At 34.9% G+C, this 21,289-nt stretch overlaps 1 protein-coding gene across 12 annotated transcripts in view; it reads left to right on the forward strand.

The window, feature by feature from the left end:
* The window catches only part of EXOC1 (exocyst complex component 1), a 53,267-nt gene that overhangs the window by 30,731 nt on the left and 1,247 nt on the right, over nucleotides 1-21,289 (forward strand). For 5 of the 12 annotated variants that reach the window (XM_059887401.1, XM_059887400.1, XM_005207987.4 and 2 more), the window contains 9 exon segments: nucleotides 1,552-1,657; nucleotides 5,996-6,040; nucleotides 7,317-7,480; nucleotides 8,043-8,150; nucleotides 9,536-9,612; nucleotides 10,133-10,361; nucleotides 14,165-14,348; nucleotides 16,657-16,856; nucleotides 19,220-19,414. In XM_059887401.1, the coding sequence (XP_059743384.1) occupies nucleotides 1,552-1,657; nucleotides 5,996-6,040; nucleotides 7,317-7,480; nucleotides 8,043-8,150; nucleotides 9,536-9,612; nucleotides 10,133-10,361; nucleotides 14,165-14,348; nucleotides 16,657-16,856; nucleotides 19,220-19,414 (1,308 nt within the window). 12 annotated transcript variants of the gene reach the window in all.

The following is a 21,289-nucleotide window of genomic DNA, read 5'->3' on the forward strand; positions in this document are numbered from 1 at the left end:
AAGTAGTCTGTATTAGGAGGATGGTTTACTAAATTGAGAACATCAACAGAGCGTAATACTGTGCAGTCATTAGTGTATGACACTGGAAAAGCCTGATTGTGCTGACCCAAATACCCTATATAGTATGAATGCAGCTATATTTAAAATACATGAAAGGTAATGTGTAAATTACCATTGGATCATTGAAAAAACAAGAGAGTTCAGAAAAACATCTAATGCTGCTTTATTGACTACGCCAAAGCCTTTGACTGTGTGGCTCACCACAAACTGTGGAAAATTCTTCAAGAGATAGGAATAGCAGACCACCTTATTTGCCTCCTGAGAAATCTGTATGCAGGTCAAGAAGCAACAGTTAGAACTGGACATGGAACGACAGACTGGTTCCAAATCAGGAAAGGAGTATGTCAAGGTTGTATATTGTCACCCAGCTTATTTAACTTATATGCAGAGTACATCATGTAAAATGCCGGGCTGGATGAAACACAAGCTGGAATCAGGATTGCTGGGAGAAATATCAATAACCTCAGATATGCAGATGACACCATCCTTATGGCAGAAAGCAAAGAAAAACTAAAGAGCCTCTTGATGAACGTGAAAGAAGAGAGTGAAAAATTTGGCTTAAAACTCAATATTCAGAAAACTAAGATCGTGGCATCCAGTCCCATCACTTCATGGCAAATAGATGGGGAGACAGTGGAAACAGTGAGAGACTTTATTTTTGGGGGGGCTCTAAAATCACTCCAGATGGTGACTGCAGCCATGAAATTAAAAGAGGCTTGCTCCTTGAGAGAAAAGCTATGACCAACCTAGACAGCCTATTAAAAAACTGAGACATTACTTTGCCAACAAAGGTCCATCTAGTCAAAGCTATGGTTTTTCCAATAGTCGTGTACAGATGTGAGAATTGGACTATAAAGAAAGCTGATCACCAAAGAATTGATGCTTTTGAAGTGTGGTGTTGGAGAAGACTCTTGAGAGTCCCTTGGACAGCAAGTAGATCCAACTAGTCAATCCTAAAGGAAATCAGTCCTGAATATTCATCAGAAGGACTGATGCTAAAACTGAAACTCCCAATATTTTGGCCACCTGATGCGAAGAAGTGACTCACTGGAAAAGACCCTGATGCTGGGAAAGATTGAAGGTGGGAGGAGAAGGGGACGACGGAAGATGAGATGGTTGGATGGCCTCACCAACTCAATGGACATGAATTTGAGCAGGCTTTGGGAGTTGGTGATGGACAGGGAAGCCTGGCGTGCTGCAGTCCATGGGGTTGCAAAGAGTTGGACATGACTGAGCAATTGAACTGAACTGAGTGTATAAAAGTGAAAATGTGAGTTTGATTATTCAACTTCATATTTTTATAAATTGTTAATATTATGATGCCAGTTCAGTTTTTTAAAAGATGGAAAATAGCCTTCTTATGTCCTCTGAAATGCATCAAATATTTTAAGACCACGAATTCAAAATAAGCACAAAGGATATGGGGGGATTGAGAAATGGAAATTATCATATTTGTTTTATTAATGAGTATGTGTTGTTTTCACTTTTAAGAATTACATGGATTATTTATCACGACTCTATGAGAGAGAAATTAAAGATTTCTTTGAAGTTGCAAAGATCAAGATGACTGGCACAACTAAAGAAAGCAAGAAGTTTGGTAAGCTTAGGCATCTCAGTCCCCTTGTTTGTTTTCTATTCTATTAAAAATTGCTTTATTTGTGACAAATAATTTTAAGACTTTTTAGACAAGATGGAAGGAGATACAATAGAATTAGTAAAAGAATAAATCTAATGCATTGGTTTATATGTTTTTCATGGAAAAAGTATGTCTCTAAATAGTTACTTTTACTGATTAAAATTCTGCAGTATGTGAATTTGACAGCAATTGTAAATACATGCCATGTCTCATAAAAGTACAGTGCACCTCATATCCGCAGATGCGGAACCCGTAAATGTGGAGGACCACCTATGGGACTTGAGCGTCCATGGATCTTGATATCCACGACAGGTGCTGGAACCAACCCTGCACAGATACCAGGGACAACTGTATATAGTCACAGAAGAAGCAGTTGGCCAGAAAATGAAGTGCAGTCTGGTAGAGAAAGTACTAGATTAAGAGACATATGTTGAAAGTTCAGCTTCTGATTTCCTAAAAGACCTTTTATAACAGTTGGAGGCAAGTCTGTGATCTCTTAAGTCATTGCACTCCACAAGGAGGTGAAAGTGATTCCTAGCTTCTTACTTCTCACTGGCTATTTTGAATCAAAAAGAAAGTTTCTAAGTGTTTTCTCCCCTGTGAAGGGGCTATACAAATGTCACCAAAGTTTCTCCTGTAATTATACTTTATTTTTCTGAAGAGTTATTTTTGAAACAAGAAGTTTTTTTGTTGCTTCTAAATATGTTAAATAAACAAAAAACTTGATTTAAAAGGATAACCAGTGAAAGTATCAAGTTGCAAGGAAATGATTTGCCGAGGCCACATTCTGCTCTTGCATGTACCCATCTCTGGACTTCTTTTTGGATGGAGTTCTGTGCCTATTGGAGTCAAAACCTGGCCTTAAAGGGCTACAGTGTGTCCTCTGTGTCTGCATAGTTCCCCTTTAGAACCATGAGTTTAGCATTTGCTTGTTGAAAGGAGCCTGTGCCCTGATTGAAATTGATAGTTCACCTTTCCATTCTTTTCTTTAGGACAAAGAAGACTATCTTTAGTAGTGGGTAATTATTTTGTGATTCACTGGTTTGTGGTTTTTTTTTTTAATACAACACTAATATATTGGTGATACTAGTTCAGATTTTTTAAATGGTCTGAATCTGTGTATTATACTTTGGTAAAGATACTGATAAAAATATTGGGACAATAGGCTTTTGGAAACAGAAATGCTAACTCATCCTAAAGGTTAATTGTTCTTAAACAGTGTGTTTATATCCTTGTTAATGTTTCACCATGGATATGTTAAATCAATTTTTCTTTTTAGTAAACAACATATTAATACAGTTACGTGTTTAATGTTTTCATTTAGTATATTTGTCATCACTTGTTACTGCAATAAAAGGGAAATCTTTCTAAAACTACCTCCTTGGGAGGTTATTAATGCCACTATCATAATATTAATTTATCAAGCCTAAGATTCTCATTGAGATAAATGACATAATTGAAATATAATTTAAATCAAGTACAATAGTATCTTAATGGTATCATTGCATTAACCTAAAACCTTGATTTTTTTTCTTATCCCTTGAAGTTCTTAAATTATCTTGTTAAAAAAATTTTAATTAACCTAAGACAAGTTTAGAAGATACTTTTAAAACAGGGTTAAAATTACATCTCTTATATGTATCTATTAAGCAATAAGGAATAGGAGAGTAACCAAAAAATTACAGTTTCTATTACTTTGATGTTATCAGTTACAAGAAAAGAAAAACTAAATAATAAACAGAATTCAGAGGATAAAAACTATTTTGTTCGTCTTTGAAAATGTAACTTGTTGGTCAACATTTAAAAATAAATTTCAAGTAAATACAAATGACTTCAGAAGTTCTAAATAGGTAGAATGTAAACTTTTTAAAGATACCTTTTCAAGGATTCAAATTATGTTTAAATCAGTTCTTAATAGTAATTACAATTAAAAGAGAAACCTAAAATTTGGGGAAGATAACTTTTCAGTGGATCAAAATTAAGTAATTATGAATAAAATTTAAATTTGTTTTGTTTTTTCCTTGCTCTGAAAATGCTGCGTCGTAGATACTAATAAGAATAGAAAGTCAGATTGAATGTGTTTTACAAAAGGAAATTGTGTAGACAAAATATAATCGTAGAGATTTAGGGGAATTCTCTCTTTTTGAACCATTCTTTACTCAAGTCTTTAACATTTACTTAGTTCAGATAATTTAAAATAATGTTAAAATGCCAGTAAACTACTTTTTCTTTGTGGTAAGGTTTTTATAAAGTCTTTGCCTTTTTTAGATCTGAAGGTTTACCCTGATATCTTCAGAGGTGTGGGATTGTCCCCCCAAGATTGATACTTTGGTGTTTTTTCTTTTGTGCTCCTCAGATGTACTTAATGAAAAGACAGGCAAAGGATATTTAGTAATAATTTTTTAAATCGCTCATTTTTTTCTTTCTACTACTAAGATAAGACACACATGTGTTAGTTGAGCCCATTTACATAATAACTTCCTTATCTTTATTAACCCAAAACTTAAAAAATGATATGCCAGAAACTTTTTTTTTCAGTGTTTCTCCACTAAATTAAGAAATCTTGTTGATTCCAAAGAGAGTCTTGAACACAAGACTAAATTCAGTCCTGACTGGAAGATTCATTCAGTAAATATTTATTAATTACCTATTATATGATAAGCCGGAGAAGGCAATGGCACCCCACTCCAGTATTCTTGCCTGGAAAATCCCATGGATGGAGGAGCCTGGTAGGCTGCAGTCCATGGGGTCTCTACGAGTCGGACACGACTGAGCGACTTCACTTTCACTTTTCACTTTCATGCATTGGAGAGGAAAATGGCAACCCACTCCAGTGTTCTTGCCTGGAGAATCCCAGGGACGGGGGAGCCTGGTGGGCTGCTGTCTATGGGGTCACACAGAGTCGGACACAACTGAAGTGACTTAGCATAGCATAGCATTATATGATAAGCACTGCTCGGTACTGAGAATGCAGCATAAGCAAAGACCCTACCCTCTTGATGCTTATACTCTAGCAGAAATTGTTTAAGGATATTTAAAATTTATCGGAATATTGTTACTTCTTGCTGATAAATAATACAGACTTTTTTATGAGTCCAAATAGGGCGCTAGTAGTAGTTATTAACTACTTTAAAAAAGAAAAATATATGCATTAGGCTTTGCTCTGAAACTGGTGAGCTTAGTAGAGTGACACCTTAAGGCCACCAGAAGGTACTGTTCAGATTGACCAGCTAGTGGCTCCAGCGCATCCCTCCCTACTGGTCGCTGTAATGTCCAGCCTTATCATTTCATATTCCTTTAAACTTCAGGCAGACAAGGCTGGGAAGATTTACATGTTTTTTGCTGTGGCAAATTAGTAGTTTATACTCGAGCTTTTGCCTAGCGATAGCAGCTATCACTATCCCTGTTTGGCAGGAGTTGACACATTGTTTTCTATTTCTTAAATATTTCTAGAGTTATATTCATTAATTTTCTGTTTTATTCTGTAATTTCTTTCTTTGCCTTTCAAATTAGCTTCTCATTTGGGTTTAGAATGTTTCACAAGACGATCTCTACAATTGATCTAACAAATACTAAAGAGAGGTTTTAGATAAAGGAAATACCAGATGACTCTGAAAGAGCTCCAGTTCCCACATTAGACCTGTTCTCTCAGCTTTACCCTTCTACCTACCCATCTCCCAATAATTAGTATTTTGATACATATGTTTTATTCTGTGTTCACAGAGCCAGTTAAGTTACTAAATAGTTTAGCTTATTATTCTAAAATGGTTTTAAAACCCCACTCATAATTTTTTTATCAGAGGGAGTATAAAATTATTTAGTACAGTGGAGATTCCTTCCAAGAGCTTTCAGTGAATACAGGATTGTTAATGCATTTAATGTTTAAATGTGCAACTTCATTCTACTAAATTTTCACTGTATTAAATTATTTACTTGAACTCTGTTTTCTTCAGAAATCAGAACTTGCAAGTATAGTCTTTAAATTTAAGTACATCAGCTTAGGAGACTTAAAAACATCATTTAAAAGTGTGGGGGAGGTTTACAAATGTAGATATTTTTACCTGAATATTTGCATAAAATAGTACATTAAAAGACTAGTAAAGTCTTTTCTCTCATGTAATTTCTCAAGCAGTAGCTGACCAACTAAACATACGTTGCATCTCTCGTTACTTGATGCTCATGGTTCTTTGCATGTGTCTTTTAAACTAGAGCTTTAACTTCCTCTTGTGCATGGTTTGTGCAAATTGCAGTTTATTAACTTGTCTTTGTCTTTGATGCTTGCAACCTAATCCATCACAGCTACACTGCCTCGAAAAGAAAGTGCTGTCAAACAGGAAACAGAGAGTGAGTATGCTTAGTGTATTAGTAGGTATTCTCAATGCATGTTTGTTTAATGTCTAGAAATTAGTTACTTATCTTGAAAAAAGTTACACCAGAAATATTGATTGCTCTGGGTTGCCAGGTATTGATGAAAGAAAACCAACAGAAAGGAAGTGGTATGACTATATCCAAGAAATATGTAATATGGTTAAACATGTATGGTGGGTAGTCAGAAATTTATATAAAGTCTTAACCATTATACTTTTGTTTTCAGGCTGTGTTTAGAAACTATAAAATTTCTTGTATGTGTGGTCAGATTTTGCATAATGAAGCCAAAGTTTGTCTCTAACTATATATCATATTTTTTATCACTTATTTTATTATTTGTCCCTTCTGACCATTAGCAAATAATACAGGTTAGCTGAGAAATAGTCAAGAAGAATAAAAATGTTTTACTGTTTAAATTTAATTCTGAATAAAAATATCACATTTGCTTGTAAAAATAAAATCCTTTAATTATTTGATGTATGTAGGATATTGTCCAGACATATTGTTCTCATTTTTCCTCATGGCTATTATGGATACCTGTGTTTATACCTAAAATCAGATGTCCCTTATTAATATAGTTAATACCGTATGTGTTATATTTTAGTTGTATTTTAAATACAACAAATATTCAGGGTTTTTGTTTTTTTTTTTCTTTTCATTTTGTTTAGTTTTTAAAAGAACTTTAATCAGTTCACTTGCTGAAAAAACAAGTGTCTGAGTTCAGGAATGTATTGAGTCATGTGTAATTGACATTTTTAGTAGGGCAAAAATAATTGAGTGTTGGTAGTTTCATATGGTTCAGCCTAATATGTTGATTTAATGTAGAGGCAAATAACATTGGAATATGGCAGTTTTTTTCTAGAAATACAATCATCATGTTAGCTAGTATTCTAGGGGATCAGTGACTTTCATCCATAGTCATATCTTCTGAGTGGAAAAGAAATCCTCATCTACTTTAGAAAAATCATCAGGCAACTGTAATGAGACTGGGCAGGGTACAGTGTGATCTTTAAGATCCCTTTCAGTCTTATTCTGTGATTCTGTATGATTTCACCTATCTTTACATATGCTCAGAAGTAGAACACAAATCTTAATGAAAGAGAAAGACACTCTACATCCTTTTCATATGGTAGAGTTGTGCCCTAACTAATACGAGCCCTGGAAGACCAGGACAGTAGAAGAGAGCCCTGATTTATGCCATGGATCTTTTATTCATGAAGGTCACAACTTTTAAAGTTTTATCATTTCTTAGGTCTTCATGGAAGTTCCGGGAAATTAACTGGATCTACTTCTAGTCTAAATAAACTCAGTGTTCAGAGTTCAGGGAATCGCAGATCGCAGTCATCTTCCTTGTTGGATATGGGAAACATGTCAGCCTCTGATCTCGATGTTGCAGACAGAACCAAATTTGATAAGGTAAAATAAAATAACACATGTTTCTTAAACATTACTGTCAGTTTTCTAGCACCAGTTTGTTATTGCTTTCATTGTGTTCAAAGATTTGGGCTATATTGACTCTTTTAATTATCCATGTCTTACTTTGCATTTCTGAATCTAAAAAAAAAAAAAATACTGGTCAAATGGCAACTGAAATGTGATTCATCAATTAAATGACATAACAGCTTTATTAAAATTTGTTATAAATCATAAAGAGCTTGCATTGTCAATCCAGTTATTTGAGTGACTACAAAGAGGAAACAACTTTTATGAAGCTAAATTGTTTATAAATAGTTTTATCTCTATGTTCCTCTTTTCAGATTCCAAGTGAATAATTGTTGTCAGTTTTGTTTTAGGTATGTTCTGACCCTGTTATGCCTCATTAATACTGCATTGTCCTGTCAATCTTGGAAGTATTTGTTTGGGGGATTCCATTAAGATTATAGATAAAGCTTCCCTGGTTGCTGGAGAAAAGTAAATGGGGAATGTTATTTTAAGCATTTTGTTCAGTTCTTTGTAGGATCATTTTGGTTTTCTTCAGATCTTTGAACAGGTACTGAGTGAACTGGAGCCCCTGTGTCTGGCAGAACAAGACTTCATAAGTAAATTTTTCAAACTGCAGCAACATCAGAGTATGCCTGGAACTGTGGTATGGGTGACATTTATTTATTAGCTCATATTTATGCTCTGTATCATAATTAGCTTAATCAATATGTTGTCATAATTTCAATATCAGAACAGAAAACATTTACATTGTAAGGATATTTAAAATAATTTTTATCATACAAGATAATAAAAAAAGGGATAGGGTTTGGGCATCTAATCTAATATTCTAGACTATCTTAGGCCTAAACATTCTCCAAATTGATGAGTGGGGGAAATGTCTAAGTTTACTTGGCAAAATATATTTTTAAAGAGCAAATGTATTGTTTTAGTGATCAAGAAAAAGTAAATAGAATTTAAAAAATTAAAAAATTATGTTTTAATGTATATTTGTTGTTATTTAGTCGCTAAGTTGTGTCCGACTGTTTGCGACCCCGTGGACTATATAGCCCACCAGGTTTCTCTATCCATGGGATTTCCCAGGCAAGAATACTAGAGTGGATTGCCAGTTCCTTCACCAGGGGATCTTCCCAACCCAGGAATTGAACCCGTGGCTCCTGCATTGGCAGGCAGATTTCTTTACCGCTGAGCCACCAGGGAAGCCCCCGTGGTCTTAAAAAAATAAATGAAAGCAAGAAAGAAAAAAATGGTGAGGCCTCAAATCAGAATCTTTCTTATGGCTTTCTTACTCTGAGACCTTAAACTAATTATTTAATCCCTATTTTTCCTCATCTGTGTAATGGGTATAATAATGCCTATTGAACATGGCTCTCTGGTAGCATAATGTAAGAAAATAAAATGAGACATTTGCTAGAGTATTTTAAAGAACTTAAAAGCACAATGCAAATCGAGTGGTTTTTTAAAAATTAAGATGATCTTTAAAAGAACCAACATATAAAAACAGTCCTCAAATGACTGAGAAATTAAGTCTTTCAAATGGTTAAGGGATTTGTTCTTATAGATGGTATTGCTAGTAAATTTGTTAGTTTCTATAAGAACTTCTGGCAGCATTTTTTATGCTCGAGTTTTATTAGAATGATTTTAATTTTCAAAATTCTCCCTTGAACACGTTCCTAGATGTTTTCAGCTCTTTATTAAGTTGCCCTCTCATTCCTACACTCCCTCTGAGTCTCCTCTACCTTTCTCTCCCACCCCCCTTCCCCCCACCCCCCCCCCCCAACGAAATGTGCTCACACACAAACACAACTTCTCATTCTCGGGTAAAATCTAAAAATAAAGCTTTTCCTGAATATTCTGAAACAACATATTAAATTATATAATTTCATTGATAATACTACCTTTAAAAATCATTATTTCTCATAATATATTCTCTCCTAAGAATTTTAAGACTGAGCAGGCTATTGCTATATAAACTAAACTCGTCAATTTGTTAGTCTTTTATTATGTAAAGTACCTGAATAATTTTTGCAGACTGAAGGAGAGGACACAGATGGAGGAACTTTGTCACGGCAACATAATGCTGGCACACCACTGCCTGTTTCATCTGAGTATGTGTTTGTTACTATCTGTTATTTATTGTAAAAAAAAACAAACTTTCAATTGAGCAGAAAGGAATACTGCCCAGTGAGGAGTCCAGATTTCTGTCCATAACTGACAACACTTGGAGCACCGATCTGTGTGCCCAGTGTCTTACAGAACATCTCAGTGAAGTAAAATTGGTGCTATTTATGGCTCTTCGGCTTTTCTTTGCTCTTGTAATCACACAAATGCAGTCAATTTTGATGTTTGCTGGTAGGAAGTAGCATTTGAATTATAGTGTATTTCTCAGAAATCACAAAGCACGTTTCCGGACCCAGTTCTACAAAGGACAACGTTATTTTGAGTGATAAAATGCAACCTCAAAAAAAAAAATGTTTATATTGGAAACCATTCTAGAATAATTAACTATTTGGACAGTGTTAGTTGAAATATCAAATTTTAGTCATTTGTGTATACTGAGGAGATTAAAGTTAAAGGTGAATACACCTGAAGCTTGTAATAACTTTTCTGTTTTGTATTTCTGAACAGGAAAGATATGATCCGCCAAATGATGATTAAAATATTTCGCTGCATTGAGCCAGAACTGAACAACTTGATTGCATTAGGAGACAAAATCGATAGTTTTAACTCCCTTTACATGCTAGTCAAAATGAGTCATCATGTGTGGACTGCACAAAACGTGGACCCTGCTTCTTTTCTGAGTACTACATTGGGAAATGTTTTGGTGACTGTCAAAAGGAACTTTGACAAATGTATTGTAAGTTGAGTTTTTTTTTTTTCCCCAATAACTTAGAACTCTTAACCATTGTAAAATATCTATGTGTGTGTGTGTGTGCGTATGTATATATATATATATATTTAAAAGATTTCCAGCTTTCCACCAGGGGATCTACTGTTCATATCCCCCAAGCCTTGAAGCAAGGTATTGGCTGCAATATACAGGAGCAGGGTTAGTTGGATGGTGCTGTGCCAAGTAGTATCCCATCTACACTGTGAATCATGGCAAGTTCTGGAGTAGCTGACATAGAGGCAGCAGTTATTACACTTGAGATCCACTAAGTGACTGAAATCCCAGTTGACTGATTAGTGACCATAGATTTAATGAAACAACTGAAACTTGAATTTATTGTTTTTCTTCTTTTAACATATTACAATAGGATAATTAATATTTGGATTATTTAAATTGATTAAAGTATTTTTTTTTTTAGTTTAATAGCTTTAATCATATTGCTTTAAGAATAAATTGTTCTTATGACAACTTTTGGCAGTTATCATTTTTCTCCTTCTAATAGGAAAAAAATCATTAACTTTATTTTTTCTGTTAGGTTTTGGTAAGCTCATAGATATGAACAGGATTGGGCCAGGTTCTAAAAGAGTTTCATTTTATTAATATATTTAGTATTAATATGTAAAAGTAGGTATTCCATCATCTGAATTATTCTACTATGTAACCTCTAAATTAAATCCAGTGCTTGAATAGCCATAGAATAATGAGTGAGTGAAAGTCGCTTAGTCATGTTTGAGTCTTTGTGACCCCATGGTCTGTAGCTTGCCAAACTCCTCTGTCCATGGAATTAACCAGGCAAGAATACTGGAGTGGGTAGCCGTTCCCTCCAGGGGATCTTCCCAACCCAGGGATCGAACCCAGGTCTCTCTTTTGGCAGGCGGATTCTTTACCAGCTGAGCCACCAGGGAAGCCCATAGAATAATGAGAGAATAATAAAAATATTAAGGGTAATCAAAATCCACATCATCTTTTATACTTTTTAAAAATAATATTTACTGATTTCTGAAAGTTTAACAGCCATCCGTAGAAACTTAAATGTCCTCAACAGACTTGTTAACCCTCCTTCCCCTCCAAATGATTACACTGGCATTTGAAATATGAAATTTGGCCACTTATCCTCTTCCCTGCTCAGCTTTCTTCAGAAGTGATGATAAACCTGTAAGGTCTGATTGTAAGCTGATAGCCAAAAGGAACATAAAGAATTACTAAAGTCTAAGATAATGAGTCCCATGTGACATAGAATAAGAATAGCTAGGACACTAATCATGAGAACACTATACATTTTTAGACTATGAAGATTTTGTTGCTCTTATCAGTGAAATAAAACTATTATATGAAACTTTAATATCTCTCTCAATCCAGTTGAATGTAATTATTAAAAGTGTAAGATATAATAGTGTCAGGTAGAAATAGACATGGGTTCAGATGAAGTGCTTAGCACATTGCCTGGTACAGAACAAGAGCTCGTAACTGACCGCTTGTAATGGTGATGATGGTGACAGTAGTGAAAGTGAGGTCGCTCAGTCATGTCTGACTCTTTGCGACCCTATAGACTGTAGCCTACCATGGTCCTCCATCCATGGGATTTTCCAGGCAACAGTACTGGAGTGGGGTGCCATTTCCTTCTCCAAAGGATCATCCCGACCCAGGGATCGAACCCAGGTTTCCCACATTGTAGGCAGATGCTTTACCATCTGAGTTACCAGGGAATAACAGTAGTAATAATAGTTTGCTGAAGAATATTCATGTTACTCTCAAAACTGGGAAGTGAAGAAATTTAGTAAAATTAACCTAGACAAAGGTATAAAGTCATGTTTTTTTCCTAAATTGCATGTATTTCTGAAAGATTTTGGAGAAGGCAATGGCACCCCACTCCAGTACTCTTGCCTGGAAAATCCCATGGATGGAGGAGCCTGGTAGGCTGCAGTCCATGGGGTCGCTAAGAGTTGGATACGACTGAATGACTTCACTTTCACTTTTCACTTTCATGCATTGGAGAAGGAAATGGCAACCCACTCCAGGGTTCTTGCCTGGAGAATCCCAGGAACGGGAGAGCCTGGTGGGCTGTCATCTATGGGGTTGCACAGAGTCGGACACAACTGAAGTGACTTAGCAGCTGAAAGATTTACCTTTTGTCACTAAAGGGAGAAGGATGGTTCCTTCTGTTGGTTGTCATCAATCTGTTTCTTATTTTAACTCAAGTCTTTTCACAGTGTCCAGTCAGTTGTGTGTGCTCAGTAAGTGTTACATGTTTTGGTACTTGGGACAAGATCTGGACCTGAGGCATACATTGAAAAAGTAGTGAATGGTTCTGTGTGTATTGAGCCAAAGAATGAATGTCAGACAACTGCAGAAAGTGGAATAGATAGCATCTGAATTTAGTACTTTCATCTGGTGGCCAAGCCCAAAGTGTTCTTCAAGGAACAGGGCTAAAAAGATTAGCCTACCAAGAACTAGAGATAAAATTAGAAACATATCAAGTAATACCAAGCTGGACACTGCACTCCAGTACATTTCTTACCTGCATTTACTTTGCTTTTCAGGATTCCTCACACTATAGTGATGTGGTTTTGTACTCTTTAACCTTTGAAAATGATATGATGTGGGTGTCTCTTCCTTATTGTATATTCTTGCCTTTTTTGTCATAGATTAATTAACCATAGAAGGATGGGTTTATTTCTGGGCACTCTGTTCCATTGATCTACATGTCTGTTTTTGTACCAGTACCATATTGTTTGATGACTATAACTTTGTAGTATAGTTTGAAATCAGGGAGCATAATACCTCTGATTTTGTTCTTCTTTCCTGAGCTTGCTTTGGCTATTATGATCTTTTGTGTTTCCATACAGGTTTTTAGAATTATTTGTCCAACTTGGATTCCTTTTATTTATTTTTCCTGTCTGATTGTTCTGTCTAGGACTTCCAATACCATATTGAACAAAAGAACAATTACTTTTCTAATCTCTACATGTCATATGGTTTTCAGGTTATACCCCCAGAATCTCAGCACAATGAAATTTTAGGTAGGAGTTGAAAATGATTCAACACTTTGGCAATGTACTTCTTACTGCGGATAGAACTAGATCCCCTGGAAGTACACAGAATCATAATTGATTATTTTGAACCAAAGTGTCTATTCTGTCTATGTGTCTATTTGTAATTTGTATCCATCTTACACAAGTACTTTGCTATACAGATTTAGAGTAAACAACTAATAGATACATGGAAAACTATATAATGCAAATCCACAGTAGAAATACCTATTCTCCTTCTCTGTTCTCATACCCCCAAAATATAGAACTTCTCTATCCAAACGAATTTTAGGCTGTTGAGATTTGGAAATGGTTGTGGTTCTCAACTTGACTATATAGCCACCAACCAGAAATAATCTTGAGAGATCCTGTGTGTGCTCTGGTATCTGCTCTGCCCCAAAATGGGCAATCACTATATACTTACCTTTTATAAATGATAGAAGTGTTCATTGGTTGTTTTTACTTTAAACAAAGACCTGACGTTCACAAGCTTTGAGTGCATTTTGTTTTGAATAATTTGGATTTTTTTCCTTGATTTTAGTTTCTTAATATATATGTACTTTTTAATCTCTAGAAATAGTTTTTCTTAGTTATCCGTATTGTATTAATCTTTGATTAGTAAATGTCCAAAATGTTCTAGGTATTACATCATGCCTTTGTGGTATATATATTTGCTTTTAATTGTATGTTCTTTCTAGGTTGCTTAGCTATTTTTCTCCCTTGTTTTCTGCCTAACTTTAGAGTAACCAAATAAGGCAAATGGAAGAAGTAAAGATCTCAAAGAAGAGTAAAGTAGGAATTCTCCCATTTGTTGCTGAATTTGAAGAATTTGCTGGACTCGCAGAATCAATCTTTAAAAACGCTGAGCGTCGTGGAGATCTAGATAAAGCATATACTAAACTTATCAGAGGAGTATTTGTTAATGGTAAACTTTTGTTACATTATGAAGAAGTTTTTGGTGGTGGTTTTCTTTATTTCTGATATTTTTGGTTGGTTGTTTTCATTATTTCTGATTAAGTTAGAAGTTGGGGGACAGATGTGTTCATTATTTTCCATAGTCTATAGTCTTTTTTGTTTTCTGAAATTAAAGAGTTCTTAAATTTGAAAATCAAACAGTATGTAAAACCCATTTGTATTTACCAGGAACTACTTATATTTTAGGGTTCATATGGGCTATCACTATGTAAATTTTAAATTCATTTTTTAAACACAAAAATGACCTCGTGGATTACATTTGCATTTTAGCAAGAGTCTTCTCGAGATGATCAGCAGTGATGTCTGTATGTGTGTGTGCTTAGTCACTCAGTCAGGTCTGACTCTTTGCAATACCATGGACTGTAGCCCACCAGGCTCCTCTGTCCATGGGATTTTCCAGCTGAGAATACTGGAATGGGTTGCCATGCAATCTGCCAGGGGATCTTCCCAACCCCAGGATCAAACCCAGGTCTCCTACATTGCAGGTGGATTCTTTACCGTCTGAGCCACCAGGGAAGATCAAGAATACTGGAATGGGTAGCCTATCTCTTTTCCAGGGCATCTCTCCGAGCCAGTAATTGAATCTGGGTCTCCTGCATTGCAGGCCAATTCTTTACCAGTCACTTCAGTCGTGTCCGACTCTGTGCGACCCCATAGACAGCAGCCCACCAGGCTCCCCCATCCCTGGGATTCTCCAGGCAAGAACACCGGAGCGGGTTGCCATTTCCCTCTCCAATGCATGAAAGTGAAAAGTGAAAGTGAAGTCGCTCAGTCGTGTCCGACCCTCAGCGACCCCATGGACTGCAGCCCACCAGGCTCCTCCGTCCATGGGATTTTCCAAGCAGAAGTACTGGAGTGGGGTGCCATTGCCTTCTCCGAGCTGAGCTACCAGGGAAGCCCAAATTAATGCTAAAATAGTGTAATTCATCATCTATGTCACATCATACAGTTAAGTTACAGAAACAGTGTGGATGTGTTTAATTTGAAATAAATGATCTGACTGCATCAATTCAGGAATTTTTAAAGCTAAAAAAATAACAAAAGTAGAATTATCTCAACAGTTACAGATAATACATTTTTGGTGGAAACAGATTTAGGGGAAAGATGATAAATTATATGATTGAATGTTTATATAGTTGATATTTCTTTTAAAATTCAAAGTAGCTTTGCTTTGTCTGATTATAAAGTAGTATATGCTCATTACATACCCCCCAAAATCAGCAAACTGACTTTAAAAATCAAGAAGAAAGTAAAGGTAATTTATAATCTCATCATACAAAGGTAACATTTAATTTTTACGTGTCTAAACTTTCCAATATATCTCTCTCCCTGGTATATATGCACATACGGTGTGTTCTGTAATTTTAAAATGTTTTATCATACCTTACACACTGTTTTGGAACCTGCTAGACTCTATGATTATAGTGTCTTTCCTTGTCTACTAATGTAGATAACCATAATCACTTTTAATGATTACATAGAGTTACATCTTTCATTATTTACTTAGCAAATCTTCTGTTACCAGGCATTTGGTTTGTTTCCAGTTTTCTGTGTATTTCTGTATATTGTCCAATAATTTCCCTAGGATCAATTACTAGAAATAATTACTGGGTCGAAAGTTTTGTGTCTGTTGAGTTTCTGCCAAATAACCACACAGGAAGATTATACCTGTTTAGTCCTTTGAGCATTTGGTGAAAGTTTCTATCACATCTGCCTCGATACCCAGTATTTCTCAGTATTATCAGTCTTGTTATCCTTCATTAACCTAGAAGGATATAAATCAGTTTTGCTTATGGTATGTTTTACTGTGTAAGAGCTTCCAAATTATATGTCAGGTTTATTCATCTTTCTCTTTATGACTTCTAAGTTTTGGGCCATTCTTAGAGAGTTCATACTGTCACAGAATTATTTTTTTAATTAGGTTCATTTTTCTTAGTACTTAAGATTGCATTCATTTATTTGCTTTTAACATTTTAAGCACCTGAACCATTTAGAATTTGTTTGGCTAAAAGATGTGAAATAGGAATCCAAATTATACATATATATATATATATATATATATATATATGACTGTTTTAGAATGATATTTTATTTCGGTTTAGGTTGATCCTTCAATACAGTATGTTTTATTTGATTAAGTCCAGAAATGTGCTTACTTCTTAAACTTACAAATGAAAAAAATCATGTAATTTTTCCATAGCTAAATGTGGTCATATTCATACCAGGGTATTGTTATATTTTTTCCATTTTTGTTTTAGTGGAGAAAGTAGCAAACGAAAGCCAGAAGACCCCTAGGGATGTAGTCATGATGGAAAACTTCCACCATATTTTTGCAACACTTTCACGTTTGAAAATCTCATGTCTAGAAGCTGAAAAAAAAGAAGCCAAACAAAAATACACAGATCACCTTCAGTCTTATGTCATATACTCTTTAGGACAACCTCTTGAAAAACTAAACGTAAGCATATTTTCATTCAGTATGTTTTTCCTGGTTTTGAACCTGTGTTTACATGTGAGTAACACAACAGACATTTGTTTTAAGTTTGCTCATTCATTGGTGCAGGAGGATAAGGAAGGATGGACTGAGATACTGAAGTTGCTCAGACACTGCTAGATGTTTTATATACATTATTTCTTTTAATTCTTGTAAACCATGATGTGGGGTAAGATAGCATTATCCTTGTTTTACAGATGAAGAAACTGAAAGTAAATAAAAGGTTAGCAAAGCAGGGGGATTAACCATAGATTTAGCCTTTTCCATTATACCAGTCTTCCATTTCTTACCTCATAAATGGCTAACCTTTATCCCTAGCTCAGATGAAGATTTTGAAAACTCTATCAAGATATAAAGAAAATAAAAAATTGTTTTATTCATTGCCTTTTCTTTATCCTTCCTTTCTTGATTTGTCATTTCCCAGAGCAAATCTGATCTTTAAACATGAGAAATAGTAGTTTTAGAGAACTTTGCAACATAGTAGAAGCTTAAATGGACCCTTCTAACAAATTATGTCCACAGTGTGATTAGTCACCTTCTATGTTTTGAAATTAGAGGCAAATAAAAATTGTCTATCTGTTGTCAAGCAATTCAAATGCAGAACCAGTGCCTTATAAACTGAAGAACAGACAGATATTCCTTTAGGGTAAAGGGTCTGTCTCACACCTAAAGCCTGCATGATAACGTAACTGCAACATAAAGGAACTTCCTTTGAAATCAAATTTAAAGCAGAAACATTGATAAATTCTTTATTATTTAACATTGTTATAGAAGCTCTAGCCAATGCAGTAAGACCGAAACATAAAGATATATAAAAAGAGAATCATACTGGAGTGGATTGCCATTTCCTCCTCCAGGGAATCTTACCAACCCAGGGATCGAATCCGTTTTTCTTGTGTCTCCTGCATCTGCAGGCAGAGTCTTTGTGACTGCGCCACCTGGGAAGCCTTCAGGGTTATAATTACCTGAATATAATATGTTGAGGTTATTTTATCTGGTAAAATAAAATAGGTTTTTTAATCTAGTCAAGATATATATATATATCAAAAAACAATTTGTTTCCTATATGTTATAATAACCAATTAAAAATCTGTATAGAAAAATAAATAAAAAAATAAAAATCTGTGTAGAAAAAAATTTTTAAATATCCAGAACAGATTTGTCTAAAAAATTATTATTAAAAATGTAATAATTTCAGAAGAATAAATAAATAATTGCGTAAGAAAATTTTAGAGAATAGTAGTGAGGGGATTTGACTTGTATTAAATCCTGTTGTATTCAAGTAAAGACTTGCCAATCAATATGCATGTTAAAAAACAAATTACACTTAAAAGGCAACCTGAGAAGAATATAACAGCACAATAGTCAGTATACTTAATATAAAAGACCTTTTTAAAATCAATCAGGAAAGCACTAAGATCCCAATATAGAAATGGTAAGAGTTCTGAATGTACTTACTGAGCATATGAAAAGCAGATAAACTTCATTTCTAGCTGAAGAATATTGAAATAAAATGACAAACCTTTCTTACTTTTTTTTTGGCTACACCACTTGGCATGTGAGATCTTAGTTCCCCTTCCCATCTCTCCACCGGGGATCCAACTCATGCTGTCTGCATTGGAAGGGCAGAGTCTTAACCACTGGACTGCCAGGAAAGTCCTACTTTTCAAAATGATAAAGATTTTTTTTAATTATGATAATGCTGATGATGGTATGATAAAATAGTCTCATACACTGCTGACAGAAGTATAAAGTGATTGAAGTTTCCTGGGAAGCAATTTGTGTATATGAAGAATCTCCAGAATACTTAACAATTACACTCCTCAACTGAGGAATTATAGTCCTAGAAATGTATGCTGGACAGTCATCAATAATGTGGGTAAATACCTATGTATGAAAGTTATTTATAACTGTATTTATAATAGATTTTGTTTTTGATGAATAGATTTTGCCAACTTCAAGAAAAAAAGTAAAAAATATTAATACTGGAGGAATGAGTAAACATAGTATAGTCATTGGATGGAACATGATGCAGCCATTGAAATATATATTTTGGGGAAAACATAAAATATTAAATGAAAAATGTAGCATACAAAATTATAATCTCATTTTCATACTCACACATCAAAAGACTAGAGGGAAATCTAGTCTTTTGACAGTGCTTATCTCTGAGTAGTTTGATAAAAGCTGATGATTATTTTATCCTTTATATTTTCACACACTGTCTGATTTTTACACAGTGGATATATAGTATTTTGTAATCAGATTTTTTTTTAAGTGGTAATGAGAGCCGTTCTTAGCCATTGTTACTTTTCATTTCCTTGAAGCATTTCTTTGAAGGTGTTGAAGCCCGGGTAGCACAGGGTATAAGAGAGGAGGAAGTGAGCTATCAACTTGCGTTTAACAAGCAAGAACTCCGAAAAGTTATTAAAGAGTATCCTGGAAAAGAAGTGAAAAAAGGTCTCGATAACCTCTACAAGAAGGTTGATAAACATTTATGTGAAGAGGAGAACTTACTTCAGGTATGCTTTAGTTCTTTTAACCTACCTAGATTGCACATCCTTATATATATCTATTTCCCCCAAAATATTCCTCTAGAAATGCTATACATTTTCTAATTTTAGTGCAGGAGAAAAGCGCCATATAAAATGCAGACAAGATTAATAAATTGTGAGGAAGAAAGGAATATTTATACAAGTTTATATGGCTATCTCTGTGTATTTTATATTTCTGTTGTATCGTTTTGAGACATTAAGTTGTTTTGCTTTTGTTTGGGGATGGGTTTTTCATTAACTTTTTGTGTTTTGTTTTAGTTTGGAGGGTAGTAAGGGAATGGAATGGTGTATGGTACGGTGGAGTGATTCTGAGCATAGGAGCCTAGATATGGGTTCATAATCTGCCTCCAGGTAAAGCTACCTGGTTTGGAGCAAGTTAGTTAACCTCTCTGAGCCTCAGTTTCCTTATTTGAAAAGCAGAAATAATACCTCTACTCTGTAGGTGGGCACTAATATTATTTCCATTGCCATTTTATACATGTGAAAATCAGAGCTTAGAGAGGTAGAGTAATGTGACCATGATCCCATACTTAATGTATGATAGAGTCAGATTTAAACCTCAGTTAGAAATGAGTAAGAATTACTCTGACTTTAGCATCATGGAAGGCTTCCTGAAGGAAAGCATTTATGTTAGTCTCTGGAAGTCAGATACTAACTTAACAGATAAAGTAGAAGTGGCATTCCCAGTGGAAGAAATACTGTGAGCTAAAAGAAGATAAGCAAAAAGTGTAAGTAAAGCTGTTTAGTAAAATAGTCTTAAGCTGACTATTAGGAATTTAAGATTTGTGACATTTAAGATTTACAAGGAAAAATCCTAGAAGGCACTCTTTGAACTGGCAGATAGAAATAGTGTTCGTTCATAGTACCCACCCTCACCAGGTTGTCATGAGACTTAATAGAATAATACATACATAAAGCACTTTGTACTGTGCTGATATGAAATAAGTCGAATAAATGTAAACTATTGATATTACTAATATGTCAGTGTGTGTGTGTCAAATTCTGTCTTGATAGTTGTCTAAAATTTATTTTTTTATGGGACTGTTCATTCATTTGCTTTTTTTTGACTGAAATATTTTTGATTTACAGTGTTGTTGATTTCTGTTTATATCTGTCGGCATTTTAGTTTCCACTTCCCGATTATAGAATCCTTTGATTGCTCATGATTAGTCTGACTCATCTTGGTGTCCTCCATGTCATCAAGAAGTGTTTTGCATCGTTAATTTTAGATAAAGAAATTAAACCTTCATCTGATGTGAAATTTCATTTAATCCTTAGTCTTATTTCATACATAGTTGTACATAGCCACATCTGTGTTGGATATTGGAACAGATACAATAACAGCTAAAATGTAATAAACATTACTGTGTCGAACACTATTCTGAGCACTTTACATACATTCACTCATTTAATCTCATTTGAACCTGTGAGGAAGGTATTATTATCACTACCCAGTTTATAGATAAGGGGCTTGAGGCACAGAAGAGTGGTGTAATATACTCAAGGTCACTTGAGGAGTTAGGAATCTCGCTTCAGAATGTACATTCTTAACAGTTGTTGTTCAGTCGCTTAGTCCTGACTCTGTGACCCTATGGACTGCAGCACACCAGGCTTCCCTGTCCTTCACTCTCTCCCAGTTCAGTTCAACTCAGTCATATCTGACTCTTTGCGACCCCTTGGACTGCCCAGAGTTTGCTCAAATTCATGTCCATTGACTCAGTGATGTTACCTAACCATCTTATCCTCTGCCACCGTCTGTCTTCTCTTCCCACCCTTAATCTTTCCCAGCATCAGGGTCTTTTCCAGTGAGTCAGCTCTTCGCATCAGGTGGCCAAAATATTG

Source organism: Bos taurus, chromosome 6, assembly GCF_002263795.3.
Source record: "Bos taurus isolate L1 Dominette 01449 registration number 42190680 breed Hereford chromosome 6, ARS-UCD2.0, whole genome shotgun sequence".
Taxonomy (NCBI): Eukaryota; Metazoa; Chordata; class Mammalia; order Artiodactyla; family Bovidae; genus Bos; species Bos taurus.